Below are 25,656 nucleotides of genomic sequence, written 5' to 3'. Positions count from 1 at the left end.
TGACCACCTGACGCAAAGCTATGATCACGTTTATCCCCTAGTGGTAGAACTTCCATTGCACTCCTAAATGGCTTTCACTTTTCCACGTTACCAATGCGCCTCTTAATTCTCAGGTACAATTGGACACTTCATAATTCCTGCTAGATATTCCTCCAAAATCAATGAGCCAAGTCTTTGTTCAATACAAGTATTCCTGCATTATCATTACCACAAGATACTCTCAAGACATTGAAATGGCAATTGCAACTGGAGGGACAAGATAAACAGGTTTATCTTGGCTGTCAAGGGCAATATTCCCAATAAAATCTCACTCCTGCAATGGTCCAATAGATACAGACTAGTGGTTAGGACAAGGTGATATTTAAGAACCAAGACACTGAGGATGCATTGGAAGTTTTAATTGACAGTTCTACAAACATATACAGTTCTGTATAAAATTGAAAACAAAGTACATTTAAATAGCCTAAATAAAGCTATAGCATAGAAAAGCAAAAGGAAGGTGGCGGGGGAAGGGGAGGAGGAGAGAAGAAATGGATCTACTTTCTGCAAATTACACAATGCTAAACTACACATTCCTATTGAGCTATGCTATCTCTGGTTTTGATTTAAATTTATTCAATACTGAAGTGTACTTGAATCACCTAGCACTACAGTTCATTGGTAAATATATCTGCATTTGGTTTGAAAACAGAAGGTGCAAATGCAATAAAATCAAGTCAGGCTTATCAGACTCACCAGGAAAGTTTACTGTTTTCATGTTGAATATCATTTGAACTTCACAAGGAAGTCCACACTCTGCAGGAATGCAGTATAGTCCCAAAGCAATCCAGATGAATTTCACAATAATCATATTTGCATTTACAGATCTAAAACAAAGCAACATGCTCAAAGTGCCATTTACCACCCTTCATGCGGAAGCTAATTAATACAACAAAATAATCCAGTTACCCAAATTCTGCTGCATATTTACAACTCATCTGTACACAAACCAAATGAGAAATTTTTAAACCAGCATCTTAGCTATGCAACTGTTCTAATGGACCAAATGGAAATAATTCTTAGTTGCGTAGCTTGTAATCAAGACAGCCAGATCTTACAAATTACAGATCACTTAAGCTTGGATTACTGCAAACAAACTTCATGCCAGTCCTCAAAGAAAAGTTAGGGTCAATTGAATAGCATATTAAATACATTACATAAACCAAGTTTATTTTTAAAAAATCACACCAGATCTGAGAGAAAACTGGACTTTGTATCAGCCGTGTGGGATGAAACTGCAATACAGCAAGTGAACACAAATCTACTGGCAAGTTAAAAACACAAATTCTTAAACTAGTATAAACCTCAATAGCTGGTATGGGATAGAATTGTATCTGCATGTCTGCAGAAATCAACCTAAAATTTATTCCAATTGCTCCTCTTCTCCCTTCAACATCTCATCTTCTTCTTCAGCTGTCAATTCCTCCTCCTTCTCTTCTGCACCACTGTCTGCTTCTCCCACTGTGTCTTCCTCTGCCTGTACAGTCTCTCCCTCAACCCCTTCCACTGCCTCAACCTCTCCCCTGGTGCCTTCCATTTCTGTCTGCCATCCAGCCCCTTCAACACCCGTTTCACCCGTCTCCACCTTATCAATGCCTAGTGCTGATTCCTCCCCCAAACCCCAATCCAGAGCTCCCTCCCCAGCCCCTTCCACTCCTTCAGACTCCTCTCCCACCATCTCCCCAACATTTTCTTCATAAGGATCTTCCATATCCTCCTTTATTCTAACTGCATCATCCTCTGCTTCTTCATTCTCCCCGTCTTTGCCCTCAACATCCATGGAAGGATCTTTCAAGGTGTCGCACTCAGCAGACTCATCAGCAGCATCTTCCTCATCTTTGTCTGGGTCATCAGTGAAGGGGTTCTCACCCTGCAAAAGGAGAACATTTAATTAGAATAGCATTACCCCAAAAATATCTTTCCCCACGTAATCAAAATAGCCAGATAATCAATACTCCAGTGAGACCAGATCACAAAATCCAAAACCCCAAAACGTACACACTCCCACTTACTAAAAACACTGACCAATTTCCAAAAAAAATTTAAATTTAAACGGTCATCAGATTCCCCCAATAAACACAACTATCAAATCATAAACAAAAAGTGGAATTTACTCAAGAGTTCCTTTGCATTCCTTATTCTTTAGGGCAAGTTTTAAAGTGCATTTAGATAACCAAACAAACTTAAAATCCTGATAGAAGTATAAAACCCAAAACAGAACATGGGGTGAAGGGCCTATACTGTTCGAAATGTTAAGCCTAATGAACCTACTCTTCAAGAGAAAGCTTACATGTAACATCAAAACCAACTAAGACCTTCTATGGCTATAAAGACAGGAAGCTGGCAGCTACAGTAAGTGTGGTATCTCTAAAGGATAGGAAACAAAGGCAGATATGTTAATATTTTTTCACAAATGAGAAAGCCTGTAGATGCTGGAAATCCAAGCAACACACACAAAATGCTGGAGGAACTCAGCAGGCCAGGCGTTTCAGGCCAAAACCCTTTGGCAGGATTGGGGGGGAAAAAAGGCTGAGGAATAGATTTTAAAGGTGGGGGGAGGGGAGAGAAAAACACAAGATGATAGGTGAAACTTGAAGGGGGGATGAAGTAAAGAGCTTGGAAGTTGGTAGGTAAAAGAGACAGAAAGCCATTGAAGAAAAAAGGGAGGAGCACCAGAGGGACCTTTTAAATCTACTCCTCAGCAACCCCAAGTCCTGCCGAAGGGTTTCAGCCCAAAACGTCAACAATAATCTTTTCTATAATCAATGCCTAGCCTCCAGCCTTTTGTGAATGTTATTTTTTTTTTGCAGGGCTTCACTTCTAATACAGTACAATTACCCCTATGACAATATAAAATAACAGTAAAGATCCCAATCACAATTAGAGCCCAGGGTTTTAAAAGAAGTGGCTACAAAGGCAGTGGACCCATTTGTTCGAAGTTTTTCCAAACCCGATAAATTCTAAGAGGGCACCAAAGGATTGGAAAACAACCAATTTGACCCCCTTGTTCAAAAAAGACAAAAGACAGGGCACTATAGGTCAGTGAGTTTAACATCTATTGTTGGTAAATGCTAGAGTCAATAATCAAAGAAGCAGCTATTAGGAAAATTGAATAAAACCAAACCTAGTCAACATGGTTTTCTGGAAGCTAAATTACATTTGTGACAAATTTGAACAAATTCTTTGATGTAATGGGGAGATTTGAGAGGGGAACCTGTATATATAGTGTATTTAAATTTCCAAAAGGCATTTGACAAGATGGTTATGTAAAAGGCTGGTACATAAATTAAGAGCCCGAAGTATTATAGGAAGTATTAGCATGGATCGAAACCGGCTCTCACAAGGAAAAAAACTGGAATAAGTGAGTCAGATTAGTTCTTCACCCTCATGTGTTTTGTTTACATCAATGACCTGGAAGAGGAAGAAAAAAAATGCAAACTTTTCAAGTTTGCCAATGATAAGAAAATAAGTAGAAGGGCATGCTGAGATGGGATACTGTAATTCTGTAATAGGATGTATTTAGATTAAGTGACTGGACAAAATCCAGCAAATGCAGTTTAATATGGGTAAGTGCGAGGTCATGCACCTTGGTAAGAAGAATCAAAAGGCACATTAGCACAGTACTGTGCAAAGACCTTAAGCACATACAAAAACAATCCATAAAACAAAGATACTTACAAAAATGAGAACTTTCTAAATATCAACAAATTTACTATAAAGAGCAGTAAACAGTAAAACTAAATCAAACCAATATTTGGTGTGACCACCCTTTGCATTTAGAACTGCATCAATTCTCTTGGGTACACTGTCGTGCAATTTCTGTTAAAAAAAATCAGCTATAATGTTGTTCCAAGCATCTTCTGCAGACTTTGGCTGTCTCACTTGCTTCTGTCTCTGCAGGTAAACCCAGATAGCCTTGATGATGTTGAGATCAGGGCTCTATGGAGGCCATGCCAACTGTTGCATAACTCCTTGTTCTTCTTCTTGCTGAAGATAGTACTTTATGACCTTGGACGTGTGTTTGGGGGTCATTGTCTTCTGCACAATGAAATTGGCACTGATCAAATGCCTCCCTGATGGTATTGCGTGGTGGATGATATCTGCTTGTCATTCTCAGCAGTGATTAATTCTGACCAGACCACCAAACTCCATTTGTAGAAATACAGCCCCAAACCTGCAGTGAACCCTGCCATGCTCCACTGTTGACCACACTCACCCATGTAGCACTCTCCAGCACTTCTACAAGCAACCTCCTGTTTGAGCCAAAAATGTCAAATTTTTACTCATCAGTCCACAGCACTTGCTGCCATTGTTCAGCACCACAGTCCTTGTGTTTGTGTGTGTAAGTAGGTCTCTTGGCTTTGTTTCCACTTTGAAGGAATGGTTTTTTGGCAGGAACTCTTCCATGAAGACCCCTTCTGACAAGACTTCTCTGGACTACAGAGGTGTGTACTTGGATTCCAGTGGTTTCTAAGAGTTCTGAGCTGACAGCAGTGTTGGACTTCTCCCAATTTAGAAGGGACATCAGTTTGATGTACAAGTGCAAGTAAAAGTTTGTGAACCCTTTGCAATTATCTAGTTTTCTGCATTAATTACTCAAAACATGGTCTGATCTTCATATAAGTCACTATAACAGACATACACTATATACCTAAACTAATTATGCACAACAATTGTACTTCGCATCAATACTCAGTACATTTAAACATTAACAATTTAGGTTCAAAAAAGTATGTGAACCTCTGAAGTAATGCCTTCGACAAATGCTATTTGGAGTCAGGTGTTCCAATCAAAGAGATGAGATTGGAGGTATGCGTTGTAGGGGTGCTCTGCCCTGCCCTATAAAGAAGGACACACAAAGTTAGATTACTGACAAAGCCTGCTCTTCTCAAGAAAGATTTGTTTATGTGCACCATGCCCCGATCAAAACAACTTTCAGAGGACCTTACAAGAATTGTAGAGCTGCATGAAGGTGGAAAAGGCTACAAAAGTATTTTAAAAGACCTGAGTGTCCATCACATTAAGAGAAATGTTTTACAAATGGAGGAAATTCAGTGTAGTTCCAACTCTGACAAGGAGTAGACACCCTGCAAAGATCACACCAAGAGCACAACATGCAATGCAGAAGGAAGTGAAAAAGAACCCAAGGGTAACAGCAAAAGACTTGCAGAAATCTCCAGAACTTGTTAACGTCTCTGTTCATGTGTCCACTATAAGAAAAACACCAGGGAGGAAACCACTGCTCTCCAAAAAAAAAATTGCTGCCTGTCTCAAGTTTGCAAAAGACCACCTGGATGTTCTACAATAATTCTGGGACAATGTTCTATGGACAGATAACACAAAAGTTGAACTTTCTGGCAGAAATGCGCACTTCTCTGTTTGGAGGGAAAACAGCACTGCACACCAACACCAAACCTCACCCAACTGTGAAGCATGGTGGAAGGAGCATCATGGCTTGGAGCTGTTCTGTTGCCTCAGGGCCAGGGAAGCTCTTAATCACTGAGGAAACAATGAATTCAAAATCGTATCAAGACATTTCACAGGAGAATGTCAAGAGTAGTGGTCCATCACCTGAAGCTTAATAGAAGATGGAAGGTGCAACAAGAAAATAATCCAAAAGACAACAGCTTGGACTGTGAACAGTTGAACAATGTGTTCCAATATAGACATGAAAAGTACAATTGTTTGTGTTATTAGTTTCGGCAGATTGTGTCTGTCTACTATTATGATCTACATGAAGATCAGACCACATTTTATGAGTAATTAATGCAGAAAACCAGGTAATTGCAAATGGTTCACAAACTTTTTCTTGCATCTCTCGTCTGCTGCACTCAGTTTCCATGGCCGACTGCTGCATTTCTGGTCCCCAAACATGCCCATTTCTTACTGCTTCTTAGAAGAGTTTGCACAGCTCATCTTGAAACTCTTGTCTGCTGCAAAACTTCTGCTTGGGAGACCCTACTGATGCAGAATGACCACCTTGTGTCTCGCTGCTATGCTCACTCGTCCCATAGTGTAAGGACTGATTATCTGCCATACCCTCAACTTTTAATTTGGTTGTCCTTCCCCCAGTTTGATTCTACACCAGGTTCTGTTTCAGTTAATCAGTTTACTTCATTCAACTCATTATGCAATTAATCATTAGCACCCATTTGTTATCTTTGTTTAATCATGTACTGGGCTACAAACCCACAAAGTAATCAAGGCTTTTTTTTTTGAAAAATAGTCTATTACTTAATATGCTACACTTTCTTAGAAATATAAAAAAATTCTCTTAACATTTAATTTTTCAGAAAATGAATGTTTGGAAATTAAAATTTGCTCTTTTCTACTGACACATACATAGAAGACAAAAGACATGTAAAACAAAATGTATATTAAAAAATCTAGAGTGCCTTAGACTATTGCACAATACTGTAAATGGAGATCACAAATGAGTGACGTTCAGGTGCCCTGAGTACATGCTCACAAAGTTAGAAGACAGGTGCAACAAATAGTTAAGGTGGCAAACAGCACGATTGCCTTTATAGCAAAGAGTTAGAAATTTAAGAATTAAAGTTTTACAGGGTATTGGTCAGGCCATATCTCAAAAGTTTTGGTTTCTTTCCCTAAAAGGACATTGGAAATAGTCCAAAAGAGACTGACCAAGCTAATTCCTAAAGTGAAAGAGCTATCCTATCAAGAGAAGCTGGACAGTTTGAGTCTGTAAGGTGCCACTATTCAAACATGCAAGATCCTTGGGTGGCTTGATAAGATAGATCTTGAGATGTTTTCACTAGTTGGAGAGTCATCAACTCAGGGACACGGTTGCAAGGGGCCACTGGTTAAGAAATTTTTCCTTGCAGAAGGTAGTGAACCACTGGAATTCTCTGGCAAAGGCGATGACACAGATAAAAGAATGATAAGGAATTGTGGATTCTGCGTAAAGGACAGGAATTAAAGCTAGCAAAGATCAGCCATGATCATATTGAATTACAGAGCAGGCTTGAAAAGTTTCATCTTATTTTCTTTTTTTCCAAGTTTGCTACAGGATCAACAGAACCAGTCTCCTAACAGTGCTTGTATCTATACATAATTATCTCAAACAATGTGCAGAATCAGTATCAGGAGAAAAAAAATACTCTGGGCCATTGCTGTACCTTTTTGTATTTCTCCAGCATTGCTGCAATGTGGCGGTTTTTCAGGATACTCCTAGCGACAACAAGGCTGGCCTTCTTGGCTTTCTCCAACATTATCTTGTGAGCAAACAAAGGACAGTTAAAGATAAGCTAGTTACTTAAAACAGACAAATTTTTATTTTGCATTTAGATTAATCTGAATCTTGTATCTAATAGGTGCAAGGATCCCATTTCTGTAATCACTCTAGAATAAAGAATGCCCCCAGAACTATCTGGAACTACATAACAAAATAAGCATTATTGAAACTTAAGCCTTGGAGATGCTGGACAATATATTTTCCTAACCAACCACAGATGAGACTTTTAAAGTTCTTGATTCTGTTCAGGAAAAACAGAACCTCTACAGATAAACATGCCTATTTTCAGACACCAAATTCAAGGCAGTATCCACACATGAAATTATAATAGATTTTCTTTAGATAAAAGACCAGTTTAGAATATTGACCTAGATAATGGACAGGCTAGCTGATACCAAACTACCTAAAGAAGTTTACTAAAATCAGGCTCCATGAAAATCGGTACATGCAGCAAAGCAATGATGTACGGGACCTGCACATACTAAGTTAACTGGAACAAGAGAATAAACTTCAATGTACAAGCTATACGAGAAGATAATTACATTACAGACTTCCCATTCACCTCAGGTGTCACACTATCAATATAACAATTTTTGTGCATTGAACAAATAAATCCCTCAAGCAGAAGTTACTTCAGGATTAAACCCATGTACTCTCAAAGGACAGGGAAAAAAACAGATTTTGAAGGCACAGGCTTCTTGAAAAGGGTGAGGGTATACAGGAACCCAAAGCTGAGATAGGTTGCAGAAGGCCAAAATTTGCAAAACATCAATGGTCAATTTACCTCTTCTTGCTCCTAATTCTTGTCCAACTGATATATAAAGTTATTTTCCAGTGAGAAAATCACAACTAAAATTTACTGTTTTCTTTTCCTACATTCATGTATTCTTCTCATTTTGTCCTATTTGAATGCAGAAAAATTCAGTGGAAATCAAGGGGGCGGGTGGGGGAGAAACAATGCCATTAATACTCCCCCTTCCTTTCCAGTCCAGATGAAGGGTCTTGGCCTGTAACATTTTTCCTCTACAGATGCTCCCTGAGTTGCTGAATTCCTGTAGCATTTTATGTGTGTTCCTCAAAATGTCCTGCAACTGCAGAATCTCTTATGCTCATAATCAAAAGGCATTTCTTACACACACACACAGACACACACACACACATACACACATTCAAACCCAAATGATTTGATTACTGGATATGGTTACTCTCCCAAAGTCATGAACACCATTACAATTATAGTCACTGTAGTGAAGGTATTTAATTATCAAAGCAATGGACCCTTGGATAGGTAATAATTTCCACCAACAATATAGCTAACACTGCCACAATTCATGAAAAACCTGGAAACATACTTACAGATTCACACTAAGTGATTTACTAAGTGAAAGAACCATGAATGTCACCACAAAAGTTACTATTTATATTTATGATCTGCAACTGTACCTCCTTCTTGTACCACAAAGTACTTACCTTGCGATTCCAGCCATGATCAATAGTTTTCAGGTGACGCATAAGGAGAGCATTCTGCATTGGTATAAATAGATCACAGGCCACACAGTGTGCTGCCTCTACCTTCTTCATGAAATGGTCCAAGCCAACATCTATAATGCAATTACAAATTATTAGATACAGCTAAAACGCTACAGCAGTTGGTCTACAAAAGAAACTTTTTCTGATTTCATGAATCCCCAATCCAAGAGTAATTTGTGAAGAAGCTCCAGAGACAGTAGGCAATAAGAAATATGTGGCTCAAATAAGGAAACTGGACCAATTTCTTCCCTCTTCCCCCTTAAGGATGCTGTTATATTATTTTCTAACAAGAAAAACACTGTACAGCCAGCTTACAAGAAGAGGCCCAAAATCCAAGATCAGTCCGACTAGTGCTGTTTTGCTGTATGAAAATTATACAAGATGTCCCATTCATTCCAGTAATTCGTCAAAACTAACCTGCATTTCGGTGGAGCTAGCTACGTTAGTTATAAAGCAGAGTCCAATTTACCTTGTAGCAGGTCTTGCTGCTGCATAAGCTGCTTCTTCAAGATTGTTTTATCTCCAATTTGCTCCCGACGCTTCTGCGTCTTCTGAATCTTGTTTAAAATATATTCCTAAAACAGATCAAAACATTAAGCACATTCAATATGGGATATTGCTATTGGACTTGTTTCAAACATTATAAGGTTGTTAAGTAAGATACACATTCACCATTTACATTTATTCATTGACTATTCATACACACATGTAACTAAAAATATTTGAATACCACATTGACAGAAGTAATTACATTATAGTAAAACAAGAACCACAAGAATACATACATGTAAAAAGTCAGCAGTTTGCTTGTCAAGCTTGGACGCGATGAATTTGAAAGTTTCGCTGTGGTATTTACTGTCCATGTGAGCAGTAACCTCCTCATCTTCAAAGGTACGAAATTTACAAATAGAGCAACCATACATTATCCTGCAACACAAAAAACGCATGGTTAAAAACTCCACAGGCTGAACAATTAAGAGTTGAGTAATTTATTGCTATATTAATGATAATCACCTTTCTGTATGACGACCCCGATTTTTCTTTAGTTTGTTTGCTTTCTTCTTTTCTTGCATTGTGGGAACTAATTAAAACAAACCATAAAAACATAAGCCAGTAAACACACAGCTCTTCTATGATGTACTTTGACAGCCCCATCAGAAAATTCTTTAGATCCACAATTAAAACATTAGCCGCAATCATCGTTTTCTACGTCAATTCTTTCTGCTCCTGAATAAAGGCCGATTTATACTTGTGCGTACCAGCTTATGCCGTAGCATAAGCACCAGGAACAAAGGTGATGAACTGAGAGCTTGGATACATAATGGAATTATGATGTAGTGGCCATTACAGAGACTTCACTGGCACCAGGGCAGGAATGGATTCTCCATATTCCTGGATTTCAGTGCTTTAAAAGGGATAGAGAGGGCGGAAAAAGGGGAGGAGGGGTGGCATTACCGGTCAGGGATACTATTATAGCTACAGAAAGGGTGGGTAATGTAGCACTATCCTCTTTTGAGTCAGTATGGGTGGAAGTCAGGAACAGGAAGGGAGCAGTTACTCTACTGGGGGTATTCTATAGGCCCCCTGGTAACAGCAGAGATACAGAGGAGCAGATTGGGAGGCAGATTTCGGAAAGGTGCAAAAATAACAGGGTTGTTATTATGGGTGACTTTGGCTTCCCTAATATTGATTGGCACCTGATTAGTTCCAAGGGTTTAGATGGGGCAGAATTTGTTAAGTGTGTCCAGGACAGATTCCTGTCACAGTATGTGGACAGGCCGACTAGGGGGAATACCAGACTAGATCTAGTACTAGGTAATGAACTGGGTCAGGTCACAGATCTCTCAGTGGGTAAGCATCTGGGGGACAGTAACCACTGCTCCCTGGCCTTTAGCATTGTCATGGAAAAGGGGAGAATCAGAGAGGACAGGAAAATTTTTAATTGGGGAAGGGCAAATTATGAGGCTATAAGGCTAGAACTTGCGAGTGCGAATTGGGATGATGTTTTTGCAGGGAAATGTACTATGGACATGTTGTCGATGTTTAGAGATCTCTTGCAGGATGTTAGGGATAAATTTGTCCCAGTGAGGAAGATAAAGAATGGTAGGGTGAAGGAATCATGGGTGACAAGTGAGGTGGAAAATCTAGTCAGGTGGAAGAGGGCAGCATACATGAAGTTTAGTAAGCAAGGATCAGATGGGTCTATTGAGGAATATAGGGAAGCAAGAAAGGAGCTTAGGAAGGGGCTGAGAAGAGCAAGAAGGGGGCATGAGAAGGCCTTGGCGAGTAGGGTAAAGGAAAACCCCAAGGCATTCTTCAACTATGTGAAGAACAAAAGGATGACAGGAGTGAAGGTAGGACCGATTAGAGATAAAGGTGGGAAGATGTGCCTGGAGGCTGTGGAAGTGAGCGAGGTCCTCAATGAATACTTCTCTTCGGTATTCACCAATGAGAGGGAACTTGATGATGGTGAGGACAATATAAGTGAGGTTGATGTTCTGGAGCATGTTGATATTAAGGGAGAGGAGGTGTTGGAGTTGTTAAAATACATTAGGACGGTCAGTCCCCGGGGCCTGACAGAATATTCCCCAGGCTGCTCCACGAGGCGAGGGAAGAGATTGCTGAGCCTCTGGCTAGGATCTTTATGTCCTCGTTGTCCACGGGAATGGTACCAGAGGATTGGAGGGAGGCAAATGTTGTCCCCTTGTTAAAAAATGGTAGCAGGGATAGTCTGGGTAATTATAGACCAGTGAGCCTTACATCTGTGGTGGGAAAGCTGTTGGAAAAGATTCTTAGAGATAGAATTTATGGGCATTTAGAGAATCATGGTCTGCTCAGGGACAGTCAGCATGGCTTTGTGAAGGGCAGATCGTGTCTAACAAGCCTGATAGAGTTCTTTGAGGTGGTGACCAGGCATATAGATGAGGGTAATGCAGTGGATGTGATCTATGGATTTTAGTAAGGCATTTGACAAGGTTCCACAAGGTAGGCTTATTCAGAAAGTCAGAAGGCATGGGATCCAGGGAAGTTTGGCCAGGTGGATTCAGAATTGGCTTGCCTGCAGAAGGCAGAGGGCCGTGGTGGAGGGAGTACATTCAGATTGGAGGATTGTGACTAGTGGTGTCCCACAAGGATCTGTTCTGGGACCTCTACTTTTTGTGATTTTTATTAACGACCTGGATGTTGGGGTAGAAGGGTGGGTTGGCAAGTTTGCAGACGACACAAAGGTTGGTGGTGTTGTACATAGCGTAGAGGATTGTTGAAGATTGCATAGAGACATTGACAGGATGCAGAAGTGGGCTGAGAAGTGGCAGATGGAGTTCAACCCGGAGAAGTGTGAGGTGGTACACTTTGGAAGGACAAACTCCAAGGCAGAGTACAAAGTAAATGGCAGGATACTTGGTAGTGCAGAGGAGCAGAGGGATCTGGGGGTACGTGTCCACAGATCCCTGAAAGTTGCCTCACAGGTGGATAGGGTAGTTAAGAAAGCTTATGGGGTGTTAGCTTTCATAAGTCCAGGGATGGAGTTTAAGAGTCGCGATGTAATGATGCAGCTCTATAAAACTCTGGTTAGGCTTCACTTGGAGTACTGTGTCCAGTTCTGGTCGCCTCACTATAGGAAGGATGTGGAAGCATTGGGAAGGGTACAGAGGAGACTTACCAGGATGCTGCCTGGTTTAGAGAGTATGCATTATGATCAGAGATTAAGGGAGCTAGGGCTTTACTCTTTGGAGAGGAGGAGGATGAGAGGAGACATGATAGAGGTGTACAAGATATTAAGAGGAATAGATGGAGTGGACAGCCAGCGCCTCTTCCCCAGGGCACCACTGCTCAATACAAGAGGACATGGCTTTAAGGTAAGGGGTGGGAAGTTCAAGGGAGATATTAGAGGAAGGTTTTTCACTCAGAGAGTGGTTGGTGCATGGAATTCACTGCCTGAGTCAGTGGTGGAGGCAGATACACTAGTGAAGTTTAAGAGACTACTAGACCGGTATATGGAGGAATTTAAATTGGGGGCTTATATGGGAGGCAGGGTTTGAGGATCGGCACAACATTGTGGGCTGAAGGGCCTGTACTGTGCTGTACTATTCTTAAAAAAAAACTAATTTCTTAATTAGCAGAAAAAGTGACTAATTTTTAACTTCTTTCTCGAGTCAGCAGTTCAAGTACCACAGGAATTTTTTTTTAAAAACATATTGATTGATACAGTCTATTGGTCTATTCAGTATTGCCTCAGAGTTCTTTTGGCGAAATCAAGCACTTCCAAATGAATTACTTTTAGCATTTCACTGACACATATCATTACTCACAACCTTTTAAACAATAATGTACTTTAATAGCTTGCTATTTGTATATTGCGACCAAGTAAGAGCAATCACAAAAATCTGTGAATTTATGAGGGGACATAATTTTGAAGTGTTTGGAAGGAAGTGTGGGGATAAAATGTCAGAGTATGTATTGTTCTTTAAAAAAAACACACAGGGTGGTGAGTACCTTAAAACCCCTGCCAAGGGTGGTGCTAGAGGCAGATACATTAGGGGCATTTAAGAAACAATCTGATAGGCACATAGATGATAAAAAAAAAGATGCTAGACTTTGTCATAGGGTAGGGTTCGAATGATCTCAGAGCAACATCATAAGCTGAAGGGCCTGTACTGGGCTGTAATGTTCTACGTACACTATTTTACATCACTGGAACCAAGTAGCAAAACTTGCCAGTTGGTGGTTAGTTAACACGAATACATAATACATATAACAAAATACATTCAAAAGCAGGTTCTTCAAATGCCACAAGTCATGATTTTTGATAACTTGTTCAACAAATCCTCATACAATAACTAAAAACACACCACTCTTTTTACTTTGCTGTACTCATTCCAGATGGAGTGATGATAAAGGAAGAAAAATCTGGTGTATAATTGAGAATATCAGAAGGAAGAATGTCATAAAAATATTGATCTTACAGCGCTTTGGTTTCTTGTCTGCAGAATCTTTACCTTCAGCAGTCTAGAATTAAAATAAAAAGATCATTATTAGAACACTCCACAGTGATTGGTCTGCTCCCACTGTTTAAACAACACAATATTAGAAAGTGTGCTCAAGCAAAAAATCAGTTGATAACTTTCAGGAATATACATTAAACTGTTCCATATAACCAGCTTGCCTGGCAGGTTATGATTTGGACTTTCGTTACTAGTGAAAAGACACTTAGTTGGCATTTAAAATAGGACTGATTTATAAACAGACCAGTATTGTTATTACTTTCAGTTTTCCTTCTAACCACAAAACACACACTTGTAAAAATCTAACTACAGAAATATAACGCACCCCTGAAAAGGTGTACTTTTCAAGTCACTATTCACACACTTTTGAAGCTTGTAAACCCACATTTCCTCAGAATTTTCCCACTATGACAGCGTGGTGCTAGCAAAACTACCTCTACAATCAATCCTATTTTTACACCCGACGTTTAGAGCAATTTCCTTAGCTGCATTCACAGACAAGATCATGACTACTACAGGTCCACTGGTCACATTGGCCATCACAAGTAAGTGCTATTGTTCAGCAAACGATGGAAGCACAGGAAATATATTAAATATATTACACAAATATCAATTCAATCTGTATCTGAAAGGGAGCTGTCCAGCCTAATCCCACAACGAATTGCACAGTCCTGAAGGTCAGGGGTATTCAAACACATACCTAATTATGTTCAAGTGTGATTTTAGTTTCTGCTTCCTCTAATCTTCAGACAAAGCTTCACATCCTTACCACCTTTTGTGTGAATTAATTCTTCCATCAATTAAGCAATAAAGGTTCATACTCAAATCAATTCCAATAATTTTCCTATCTCTAAAGCAACACCAATTATCCTGTGATTACTTAGTTTGTCCCCCATTTTCATTTTTAAAATGATCTTTTAAAATCAACCAGGGTTTTTACTGCAGTTGGCACCCAGCTATCTTGGATACTCAGCATGTTGTTTGATATGTTGGATGTTTAACTAGGGTTATCCATGAATTGCCTTTCACTCCACTACCACAAGATGGCAGAAGCTTATATAAATGGAATAACGGATGTAAAGGTATGAAACAAGCTAGCTGTATTTCGCAAAGCAAAGCAAACCAGGAACAAAATAATTAAAATATACCAAAAGCATTTCCTCTCCTCATCACACCTAGGAAGAGTTCTGTTTTTAGAAGGTATTTAATATCACTGGCATCAAGATATCACTTACACCTCCATCACCGGATTCACAGCCATCATCATCTGCTGAAACAAAACATAGGACAATTACATACCAAACCAATAATAATGGATAATGAGGCAGAATTTTAAAACTCACTGGAATAATTGATTAAATAAATATTTGTAGTTTTTCAATCTCAATACATAATCACTGTTTATGACAAATTTGTGAGTGTTAAGGATAGAGCAAAATATTAATGTATAAGTCAAAATCATGCTACTAAGAACATTTTGGTAGCGTAATGGTAGCACAATGCTTTACAGTACAAATGTCCCAGGTTCAATTCATGCCACTGTCTGTAAGGAGTTTCCCTGTGACCATGTGGGTTTCCTCCCACATTCCCAAGCAGTATTGGTTGGTAATAATTAGTTATCGTAAATTGTCCCATGATTGGGATCAGATTAAATTGGGGGATTGTTAGGTGGTGAGGCTTGACGAGCTGCAAGGGCCTATTCTGCACTGTATCTCAATAAATAAACATCATTCATTGAATAGCTCCATCATAAACCATTTAAAAAAAACATAAGCTCGAGCAAAATATAAAACAAGTTGAACATTCCTATAGCTATCTAAATAGTTCAGTGACAAAGGCATACCCTGGTGGCCACATTATTTTCACTCTTTAATGCAAATATCTAATCTGTCAAGAAATGTGATCTAAGTGACTTTGACTGTAGAATGATTGTTGGTGCCAGTCCTGTGATTTTCACGAAAAACAATCTCTAGAGTTTACAGAGAACGGTTTGAAAAACAATGAGCGTCAGTTCTGTGAGCAAAAACACCTTGTTAATGAGGTCAGAGGAAAATGACCAGGCTGGTTCAAGCTGACTAAAAGGAGACAGTGACCCAACCAACCACATGTTACGAGAGTGGTGTTGAGAACAGTGTCACTGAATGCACAGCATGTTGAACCTTGAAGTGGGTGGGGTGGGTTACAGCAGCAGATGACCACACTGGGTTCTATTCCCGTGCTCTACTTCCTCAGGGGTCTGTGGAGATTCGGCATGTCATTAAAAATCTTAGGAAACTTCTATAAACGTGTGGTGGAAAGTGTCCTTAGTGGCTGCATTACAGGCTGACATGGGAACACCAATGCCTCTGAGCTGAAAATCCTACAAAAGGTAGTGGATTCAGCCCAGTACATCATAGTTAAAAGCCTCCCAACCATTGAGCATGTCTACATGAAATATTGCCACAGAAAAGCAGCATCAAAGATCCTCAACACCCAGGCCATGCTCTTTTCTCGCTGCTGCCATGAGGTAGAAAGTACAGGTGCCTCAGGACTCGCACCACCAGGTTCAAGAACAGTTACTATCCCTCAACCAGTGATCAGTCTCTTGAACAAAAGGGATAGCTATACTCATTTAAGGACTTTTATCTTGTTATTTCATGCTCGTTATTTATTGCTATTTATTATCTACATTTGCAGCTCAACTACCATTTACAGTTACTGTTTACTAAGTATGCCTGCAAAAAAAAAATCTCAGGGTTGTATGTGATTACATGTATGTACTCTGATAATAAATTTTACTTTTAACTTTGTACCTAATGAAGTGGCCACTGAATGTAGTGGCCACTTCATGAAGTGAATTCACTTCACTGAATGAAGTGGCTACTTAGCCAACTATTGGTCTGTACTGTTTTTCACAGCAGTCTAACCCCAGCAATTATATGCACTTCTAAAGTCGTCCCACCAAGGAATCCAACCATATTCTCTCCCCCAGCCCCCAGAGTGACACAGTCAGCTGTGCTCCTATCCTGCATCTACTCAGCCCAGTTAAATTGAAACAAACTACATAATGGACAACAAGGTGATGACATTTCTATTCCTCAACTACATATTTGATTCCAAACTCAGAATGAATTGTAAAACTGCTAGTTTTATCTTATTTGCCAACTTTGCTACTCTGAAAAGTTCAATGAGATCTCTTTTAGAACCAGATATCCATGAGTGTTACGCATACAGCATAAATTCAAAAATGGAATTAGTGAAAAGCTACAATATTTAAAATGCGAGGAACCAAAATTTTAAAAAGTGGTCTGACCGAATACAATCTGTACCTAAACACAGCAGAAAATCAAGTTCCAGATATAAATTTCAATCATTTGGACACACATCTTTCCCAGCTCCAAGTTTGAAGTGTGCACAATCTATAGGACTTTTTTAAAACACTCAAAAGCGGTTTGTTTACCTTTGTGGAAGTGTCCTTATGTAAAGGCAATACAGTGAACTGAGCTAAACTTATGTGCTACTTGCAATCAAATGGCTTGCAAGGTCACCATTATCACCGAGGTCAACGATTTGAGGCTCCAGGAGACAGAAGTGAATGGAGAGGAGAGAAGCTGTGGACATAAGCATACCTGCATCTGATCCTTCTTCAGTTTTTGCCTGTTTGTTCTCTGGCTCGTCGGTACTACCCGTAGATGTTTTCCTCTTCCTACCAAAGCCCGCATTTGTTTTCTTCATCTGTTAAAAATCAAAGACAGTTCAATTCCCACAAATTAGGTGCCTTTCATTTAAAAGCACTTAAATAAGTATGCCAAACAAAAGCTTCCACTCTGTGTGTAGGATGTGTATAAGCCATCTTTAACCACTCCAGCTTTTAACGCTGTGACTTCCAAAGGAACATAAATGTAATTTTCATTTCCAGATCAATAGATCTGGTGCCTTGTGATCTTGAGGGAGCCTGTTCCCCAATCATGTGATTTATGTTCCAAAATATTGCATTTCTAATACTGATAACAAAGATTACAAAACCTTAAGTCCAATGATGGCCCAAAGCAAAAGCAATATTATGGGCATAACTTGAAAAACTGAATGTTCTGCTTAAAAGAAGGATCTAAACCACTACATTTTGGACTAGCTGAAGATATGACACAATTCCCTACTGTACCTACAGATCAAACACATCAGTTAACAAGGTTTATGAGTTTATAATTTTATAACTGTGCAATATTCATCTTACTCCCATACAACATTCTGGATCTACCAGTTTGTTTTTAACGAATGCTATTCTGTCACCAATTTTCAAAGTCCTCATAAAATGTTTCCCAGTTCCATAGATAATGTAGCATGTCTGGTGAGTACCCTCCCAAGATACATAGTAGTGTCATTATCCAGCTACTGCCTAAAAAGTTAGTCAGCACAAATATTGAGGAAATTGACAACAGAAAAGTTAAAAGATGAAAATCCACAATTATATGACTTAATACTGCAAAATCCCTTTGCAAGAACTAAATGCTGCCAAGTATGGAGCTAAAGAACAGATTTTCAAGACCAGGGTAGAAAAAACGTTCTACTTTCCTTACAAAATCAAGCATATTTTAACTAGATTGATTTTTTTTATCAATAGTAAAGCATCTAGAAAGTTCTACAGTGAATTAAGAGAATCAAGCTACTTATGACTGATTGATCACAAGCCAAGAATGCAGCAAGTCTTTAGGTAAAATTTCACTGATTACTAGGTTGTCAAAATACTTTTAAAATGGCCCACATTAAACTAAACAAATTTCATGGAACTCTAAATAATGCAGTTCCTGTAAATCAGAAAACAAAGTACAGCAATGCAATTACTAGCATTTTAGTTCACACATACTAATTACAAATCAAACATCTAACTGAAGTGTAAGCAATGAGTGCAAAGAGCAGCTGACCACAAAATGCATACAGTGACAGCAAGACAAGAGACAGTAGAATAGACTGAGTACAGTTATATTCCCAAAAGAAATGAGAAGAAACAACATTAAATACAAACGCAGACTAACTAACATGAGAAATGGCAAATTGTAAGGGTAATTTAAATTTAAGACAATAACTCACTTTTTATCTCAAGGTTTTAAAAGTAGTTCAAACATTTGCGAACACATGGATATTTTCCCCAGTTTATTGCAGTCCAGCAAAATCTCAAAGAATTGAAAAACAGCAATCATAAGACTCATCTTCAAAGCCAAAAACGTTCAGATCAAGAGCTAATATGCAAGAGTTTGATGCCTTTGAAAGCATCTAGACGCAATGTGAGGAGCATGAATCTGCATTTCTTTTTAAGAACAGGAGATTGTAGCAGATTCCTTTGAGGAGCAGCTGACCAAAAAGTGGAAATAGTGTTATGTGCCTAGATAGTCAGAAGCCATTTTGATATTAATGACAATCTCCAGCGATGTGTCATAGTGTTTTTTTAATTTGCAGAATATAGTATTAATGTTAAGACTCTTGGCAGTGTGGAGGATCAGAGGGATCTTGGGGTCCCAGTCCAAAGGATGCCCAAAGAAGCTGCACAGATTGACTCTGTGGCTAAGAAGGCATACAGTGTATTGGCCTTCATCAATCATGGAATTGAACTTAGGAGCCGAGAGATAATGTTGCAGCTATATAGGACTCTGATCAGACCACACTTGGAGTACTGCGCTCAGTTCTGGTCGCCTCACTACAGGAAGGATGTGGAAGCCATAGAAGGGGTTCAGAGGAGATTTACAAGGACGTTGCCTGGATTAGGGAGCATGCCTTATCAGAATAGGTTGAGTGAACTCGGCCTTTTCTCCTTGGAGTGACAGAGAGATGACCTGATAGAGGTGAATAAGATGATGAGAGGCATTGATCGTGTGGATAGTCAGAGGCCTTTTCCCAGGGCTGAAATGGTTGCCACAAGAGGACACAGGTTTAAGGTGCTGGGGAGTAGGTACAGAGGAGATGTCAAGGGTAAGTTTTTTTTACTCAGAGTGTCGTGAGTGCATGGAATGGGCTGCTGGCAACAGTGGTGGAGATGGATACGATAGGGTCTTTTAAGAGACTTTTGGATAGGTACATGGAGCTAGAGGGCTATAGGTAAGCCTAGTAATTTCTAAGATAGGGACATGCTATGTTTCTATGACAACTTACACAAATGACCTGAATGTAATTACCAAAGGGGTGAATGCCAAATTTGCTAATGACACAAATATAGGTAAAAATTTGAAAAGAGGATAGAGACTATAAAGGGATATAGATTTGTTAACCAAGTTGGGAAAAAAAAAATTGGAATGGATTACAGGAGGTTCCCAAGTTATTAAAGACCTGATTCACATAAACAATTTTACCCAAGTTCTCCCAGACTCTGTTCACAGGCACAGTACTCAAACCTCTTCATCAGGAAATGATGCAGACATCAGCCACAGAAAAAGCCAATGCCTTTTCCAAACTCTCCTTCAAGTAAGATCAAATGCTTAAAACCCTGAGCCACCTCTTGCAGTGCACATTTTTTAAATTAAACTGCCAATAGATTAGCAGATCAGTTCTCCTGCACTGCATTCAGACAAACAATCAAATATACTCTTGTAAATCAGTCTCCAAGCATTGTAACTTTGGCAGAAATTGTTTTGAAGTTTAGTTTCCAATATCTACGTACACAAAAGCTCAGTTTATGGCCAATTCTCAGGAACGGAACCCTTAAGTAACCTGGGAAATGCAGAGGAATCTGGATGCCCCAGTGCACGAGCCACAACAGGCCCTTTTGTAGGTACAGCTAATAATCAGTGGAATTAAACAAAATTCGAAAAGAAGGGAGGTAATCTTAGGCAACGTCCACACTAAGCTGGATAATTTTGAAAACAAAGCTTTTTCTCTTCGTTTTGATCCTCTGTCACTAAAACGGCGTTTTCATCCCCCGAAAACAGAGATTTTCAGAAACAGTCTCCAGAGTGAATAAGTCTGAAAACGCCTAATATCCGTTGCAGTGTAGACATGGTAAACGCAGCTTTTTAAAACCATTGTCATGACGTGCCGCAACAGATGGCAGCAGTGCAGCATTTCACTATTATTATTATTACTTTATTGTCGCCAAACAATTGATACTAGAGCGTGCAATCATCACAGCGATATTTGATTCTGCACTTCGCAGAACCTAACAATTTCAGAACAGACAGCAACAAGACTGAAGCCAGAAGAGTTAGAAATGTACTCACCAAATACTTTGACCCATAGCTTACTGAATAAGTAAGTATACTCACTTTGCCCTGTTTTCTGTCCTTGCTTGTATGAAGGTAAGGACAGAAAACACTCTCCGCCACCTCCAGTTTAAATTCCATGCGGAATATTTTCGAGGATCAAGAACCAAGATGGTTTACCTATTTATGCAAGTACTTCTCTGACAATAGATGTGTAACAGCCTAATGTAACATTGTATGGAAATACAAGATAACACTGATGCAAACATGTTTTATACATTTAACAAGGTGCTCTACTAATGCAACAGAGTTAGTCAGTTTTTCAATGTTCGTCGTCAGCCAGGTTATACTGTCCGTGAACTCCCTGTCGGTTGCTTCCATACACTCCAGTATTTGTTTTTTTTAGTTTTAAGTCCTCCTGCGCGAGAGCCAAAAGCAATTCCTTTTAAGTTTTTCTACTCCGTAGAACTGGACAAACGCGCATCAAGTACACCATTTCCTCTTCGCTTGTTTTCTGAGTGTCCTGCGCATTCCCAGTAGGAGGAGATTGGCCCAAATAGCCGTCTAATGTGGACAGAGATATTTTGAAAAACGCTTAGTGTGGACGCCTGTCGTTTTTACTCAAAACTGGCGTTTTCAAAATTATCTGGCGTAGTGTGGACGTAGCCTTAGATATTGGTAAGAACAAAGAACCAGGTTTATCATCGCTCACATGTCATGAAATTTGTCCTTTTTTGGGTATGGAACTGCTGCAAGAAACAACTATCATGACATAGGTGAATGATGATAAACCTGATTCTGATAGGGTCTCTTGTGGACAGAGTGGAAAGGGGCACTCTTTCTCTGGTACCTGCCCCACACCCCTCCAGCAGTGCTCCATCCTTGCCATTCCCAACATTCTTTACTCCTGCCAGATTTATAAACTCACTCTCAGCTCCACATTGTCATGGATAGTACTGTGCAAAAATCTTAGGAACTCTAGCTATATATGCACCCAAGACTTCTGCACAGTACTGTATGGAATATGCAATTTCAGTAGAATCATTTTAGTTAAGGAAAGAACAGCATCAGGGAAAATTAATAAAACTGATACTTGGAATGGGTGGGCCTTAATGAGGAAAGGTTGTATGGGCAATGTATATTGCTGGAGAGGGACTTGACCAAAACATACAAGATGATGAGGGGTTTTAAAGGGCGGCTGTAGAGAGAAAGTGTACTGTGTTAGAATCTTAAATGGGGCAGGGTCATGTTTGAAAATATGGAGTCACCGTTTAAAATATGTGGTCACCAATTTAAGGCAGTGAAGGTGAAACTTATTTCCCCCAGAAGGTCATGAGTCTTTGCACTCCTCTTCCTCAAAAGAAGAAATAAGATATTTCTAATAAGAAAATGAAAGGCTTTTATAGCTAGAAATGCAAAATCAAGATGACACCACTTTATTAAATAGCAGAGCAGACACAAGGGGACAAATAGCATATTCCCCAGCTAATTCATGTGCACAGGAGCCTACTATGATAACATACAAACTTATATGATGGTTGGCAATGTATTAAATTAGACTGATAAATGATTAGTCTGCAAACTGCCTAGTATCTATCTGTCTGGCCCAGGAACAAAAGCATGCCATTCAAGCAAGTCCCATTTTTTAATTTTACCGACACTGATTTCAATAGTCAATACTCAATAGTTCCATTTAATATTTGTGAATGTATACAATATACAACCTGAAAATCCTGATTTACACTTTCGTGTTTTGTATGTTTAATTTTTGAGTGCTGTTCATAACGCTCTGTGCTACCGCAAGGAAGGTTTTCATTGTACCTGTGCAGACATGTACAATGCATAACACAATAAACTTAACTGAATTTTCAAGTCAAACACTTTGTTCCACAATATTCCATAACAAATGAGACTAACTTCCAGATCAGAGCCCAACTAAGCACGTGTCAGGTTTGGGTAGACGTGCCATCCCCATATTAAGAATGACCAATTTATGGACACTCCTATATATAAGAAATCTTCCGTTTTATTAAATTCAAAAGTCCAATGTAGATACGAACGGCAGATTCCCCTCTTTCTCCACTTCTAGTAAATGTACTTTATCAGTCCTGTATGCTTTTGATGCTATTCATTACAATATCATAAAACCATAAGACATAGGCCATTCAGCCCATCCAGTCTGCTTCACCATTCCATCAAGGCTGATCCCGAATCCCACTCAACCCCATACACCTGCCTTCTCGCCATATGCTTTAATGGTGGTATGATTACCATACTAAGTGATTTTCATGTATTTCCAATGCATGGAGAAAGTTGACCTATGAACATCTGTAAAAAATGCAATCTATTCAGTTATTTGGGCATGGCTTGATATTTTATCCAACTCAGTACAGGTTGTTTAGCACTCCCACAAGTCTCCCATTCTTGATGAATAGTTTTGCACACAGAGCTCACCCAACTTTTTTTGTACTTGGGCTCTAGGCTGGATTGGCAATGATTGGGTGTAATTTTCTTTGATTAACAATCAAACCGTCTTGCATGACAATAAAGTGCTACCAAATGCCACGGAATACCACAAGATTCAGCATAGGAGCTAGGGTCATTTATAATTATTTATCATTTATGAAATTAATTCTGTCCTAATATTACTAAATTTAAAGCAGTTACAGACAAAAGATGCAATTTGTAAGAGAAGGTAATGAGATTTGACAGAAAAGAAACTGGTTGAATAAAAACAAAATATGAAGATACATGAGGCTCTGTAATTAGAAAGCAAGATCTTTGCACTTGACAACAAGCTTAACAATAACCATTTTTACCCACAAAGTTGGGATATATAGCCACACTGGAAGTGTTTTAAGACTCAAAAATAACAATCCAGTATTAAACAGATAATACAGTATCTGAAGTACTACATACAATGTAAGTCTCCTAATGATATAGGGGACGAAGTACGAAAACAGACTCAATGCTGATCCCACAACCCAGAGGAATTTCAATATTTAAAACTATGATAGGTTTGGTCAAACTTGATCCTGCAAACTTTCCTGTTCATTCGAAATTAAACACTGGAAAAATGACATTTATTTTGGTAAAGCAATAGCAAAGATAAGAATGTACTCCTGGTAAAAAAAAACCTGCAGTAGACTTGAAGAAATTTACAAGGTTTATGCCAATGGATGGGATTTAAGGGCACTAGAAATGCATTGTGCAAGTTGGATCAAAGATGCATCCAGCCTGACAACGTGTTTTCATAAAAGAAAACAGATCACCATCATGAAAATCGGGGCTTACATCGCTGCCACTGGATAGCACCCAAAAACAAATACTGCTGCCTTTGCAAGTTAAAAAAATCATCAGATTCAGAGAAGAAGCTGATCACATTTCTGAAAATTGTTTCAAGTTTGAAACTTGACAATACTACAACCCTGTGAGCACCTAAAAGTATTGCTGCAGTATGATTACAGAATCTCATTCATTTCTGCCTGCATACAATAATCAATGCATTTCATTTTTAGGTAGCTGTTTCAAAAGGCATGATGTGCCCTTACATTATCAACTATTATTACATATTCAAAACGTAGACTGCCAGTTCACCAAGGGAAATAGTACCATGCTGCTTTAAGTATAAAAATTACCTCCTACAGTCCTTTCAAGAGTATAAAATCTGATTTTATTCTACTTAATTGCTTAATATAACAATTGAAATATATTTGCTGCATCCGTGCTAGAAGTGAAAGATAAAAGATCAGACACACACCTCGCATTATTTTGTACTATCACTAGAAGCAGCAACTAAGTTTAATACAGCATCTTTGGCAAAGTAAACAATAAGGTTCCAAATTTAACATTATGAACACAATAAAAAGGAAATACAGTGGATTCCAGTTAATTGGGCTATCAGTTAATTGGGATAGCCACTTACTTGACAGAACAATAATAAATCAAGAAAATAGCAGGGATTCCGTTAGTGGAGAACAAACCACTTAACTGGGACAGGAGATTGTTGTTGAACAGTAGCATCAGTCATATGCACTTGTGTGGCGTTGGACACTACTGTGCTTACAGCGGACAGTTTTTAAACAGCATCAGTTGTGTATGTATGCATTACCTTACCCATTTGGTCCAATTTCTAACCCAGTGATTTTTGATTTTTTTTTGACTCTTTAAACAAAAAACTCAGACCCTTGCCAAGATGAAATGAAAAGATTTGACACTAGCCAAAAAAAAATTTGGTTTTAATTTGGACTAAATTAAAACACATCCCCAATTGGCAGAGGTAAATGGAGAGCCAAGATCTACAATTGCACGCAATGAAAGCAGTCCAGTATCTGCACTAGATGCCTGTGCTTGTTTTGTTCATTTACAGTCAATCCAAAGAACACAGCCGCATACAATGGATGAACTTCTCTGTCGATGATTGTTAGGTACTAATACAGTTTTACAGTACTGTAGTAGCATTGGGAGTGTTCCAATTTGTTCTGTATTTCATTTAAATACATACTTTGCTAGTTAAATGGTAACTTGTCTTTTTTTATACCTTATAACTACTTCCATGAAACTTCGGCTAATTGGGCCAAAATGTACTGGTCCCAATGTGCCCTAATTAACCTAAATCCACTGTATTCATTTTTGTATTCAAGACAACACCATAAAATATGTT

General features: G+C 38.9%; 1 protein-coding gene across 2 annotated transcripts in view; it reads right to left on the bottom strand.

Moving 5' to 3' along the window:
* Positions 1-382: 382 nt before the first annotated feature.
* LOC140191246 (A-kinase anchor protein 8-like) overlaps positions 383-25,656 on the bottom strand; it is a 46,141-nt gene continuing 20,867 nt past the window's right edge. The window contains exons 5-13 of one of the 2 annotated variants that reach the window (XM_072248470.1): positions 17,436-17,541; positions 15,063-15,097; positions 13,789-13,831; positions 9,839-9,905; positions 9,610-9,751; positions 9,294-9,399; positions 8,765-8,895; positions 7,179-7,274; positions 383-1,909 (exon numbers count right to left, since the gene is read on the bottom strand). In XM_072248470.1, coding sequence (XP_072104571.1) covers positions 1,403-1,909; positions 7,179-7,274; positions 8,765-8,895; positions 9,294-9,399; positions 9,610-9,751; positions 9,839-9,905; positions 13,789-13,831; positions 15,063-15,097; positions 17,436-17,541 — 1,233 coding nt within the window. In that variant the 3' untranslated portion in view covers positions 383-1,402. The remainder of the gene's footprint in view (positions 1,910-7,178; positions 7,275-8,764; positions 8,896-9,293; positions 9,400-9,609; positions 9,752-9,838; positions 9,906-13,788; positions 13,832-15,062; positions 15,098-17,435; positions 17,542-25,656) is intronic. The other variant, XM_072248471.1, reaches the window with a different exon arrangement.

Source organism: Mobula birostris, chromosome 32 (genome assembly GCF_030028105.1).
Source record: "Mobula birostris isolate sMobBir1 chromosome 32, sMobBir1.hap1, whole genome shotgun sequence".
Classification (NCBI taxonomy): domain Eukaryota; kingdom Metazoa; phylum Chordata; class Chondrichthyes; order Myliobatiformes; family Myliobatidae; genus Mobula; species Mobula birostris.
The sequence above is the reverse complement of the archived record's forward strand: the minus strand, read 5'-3'. Positions and strand labels throughout refer to the sequence as shown.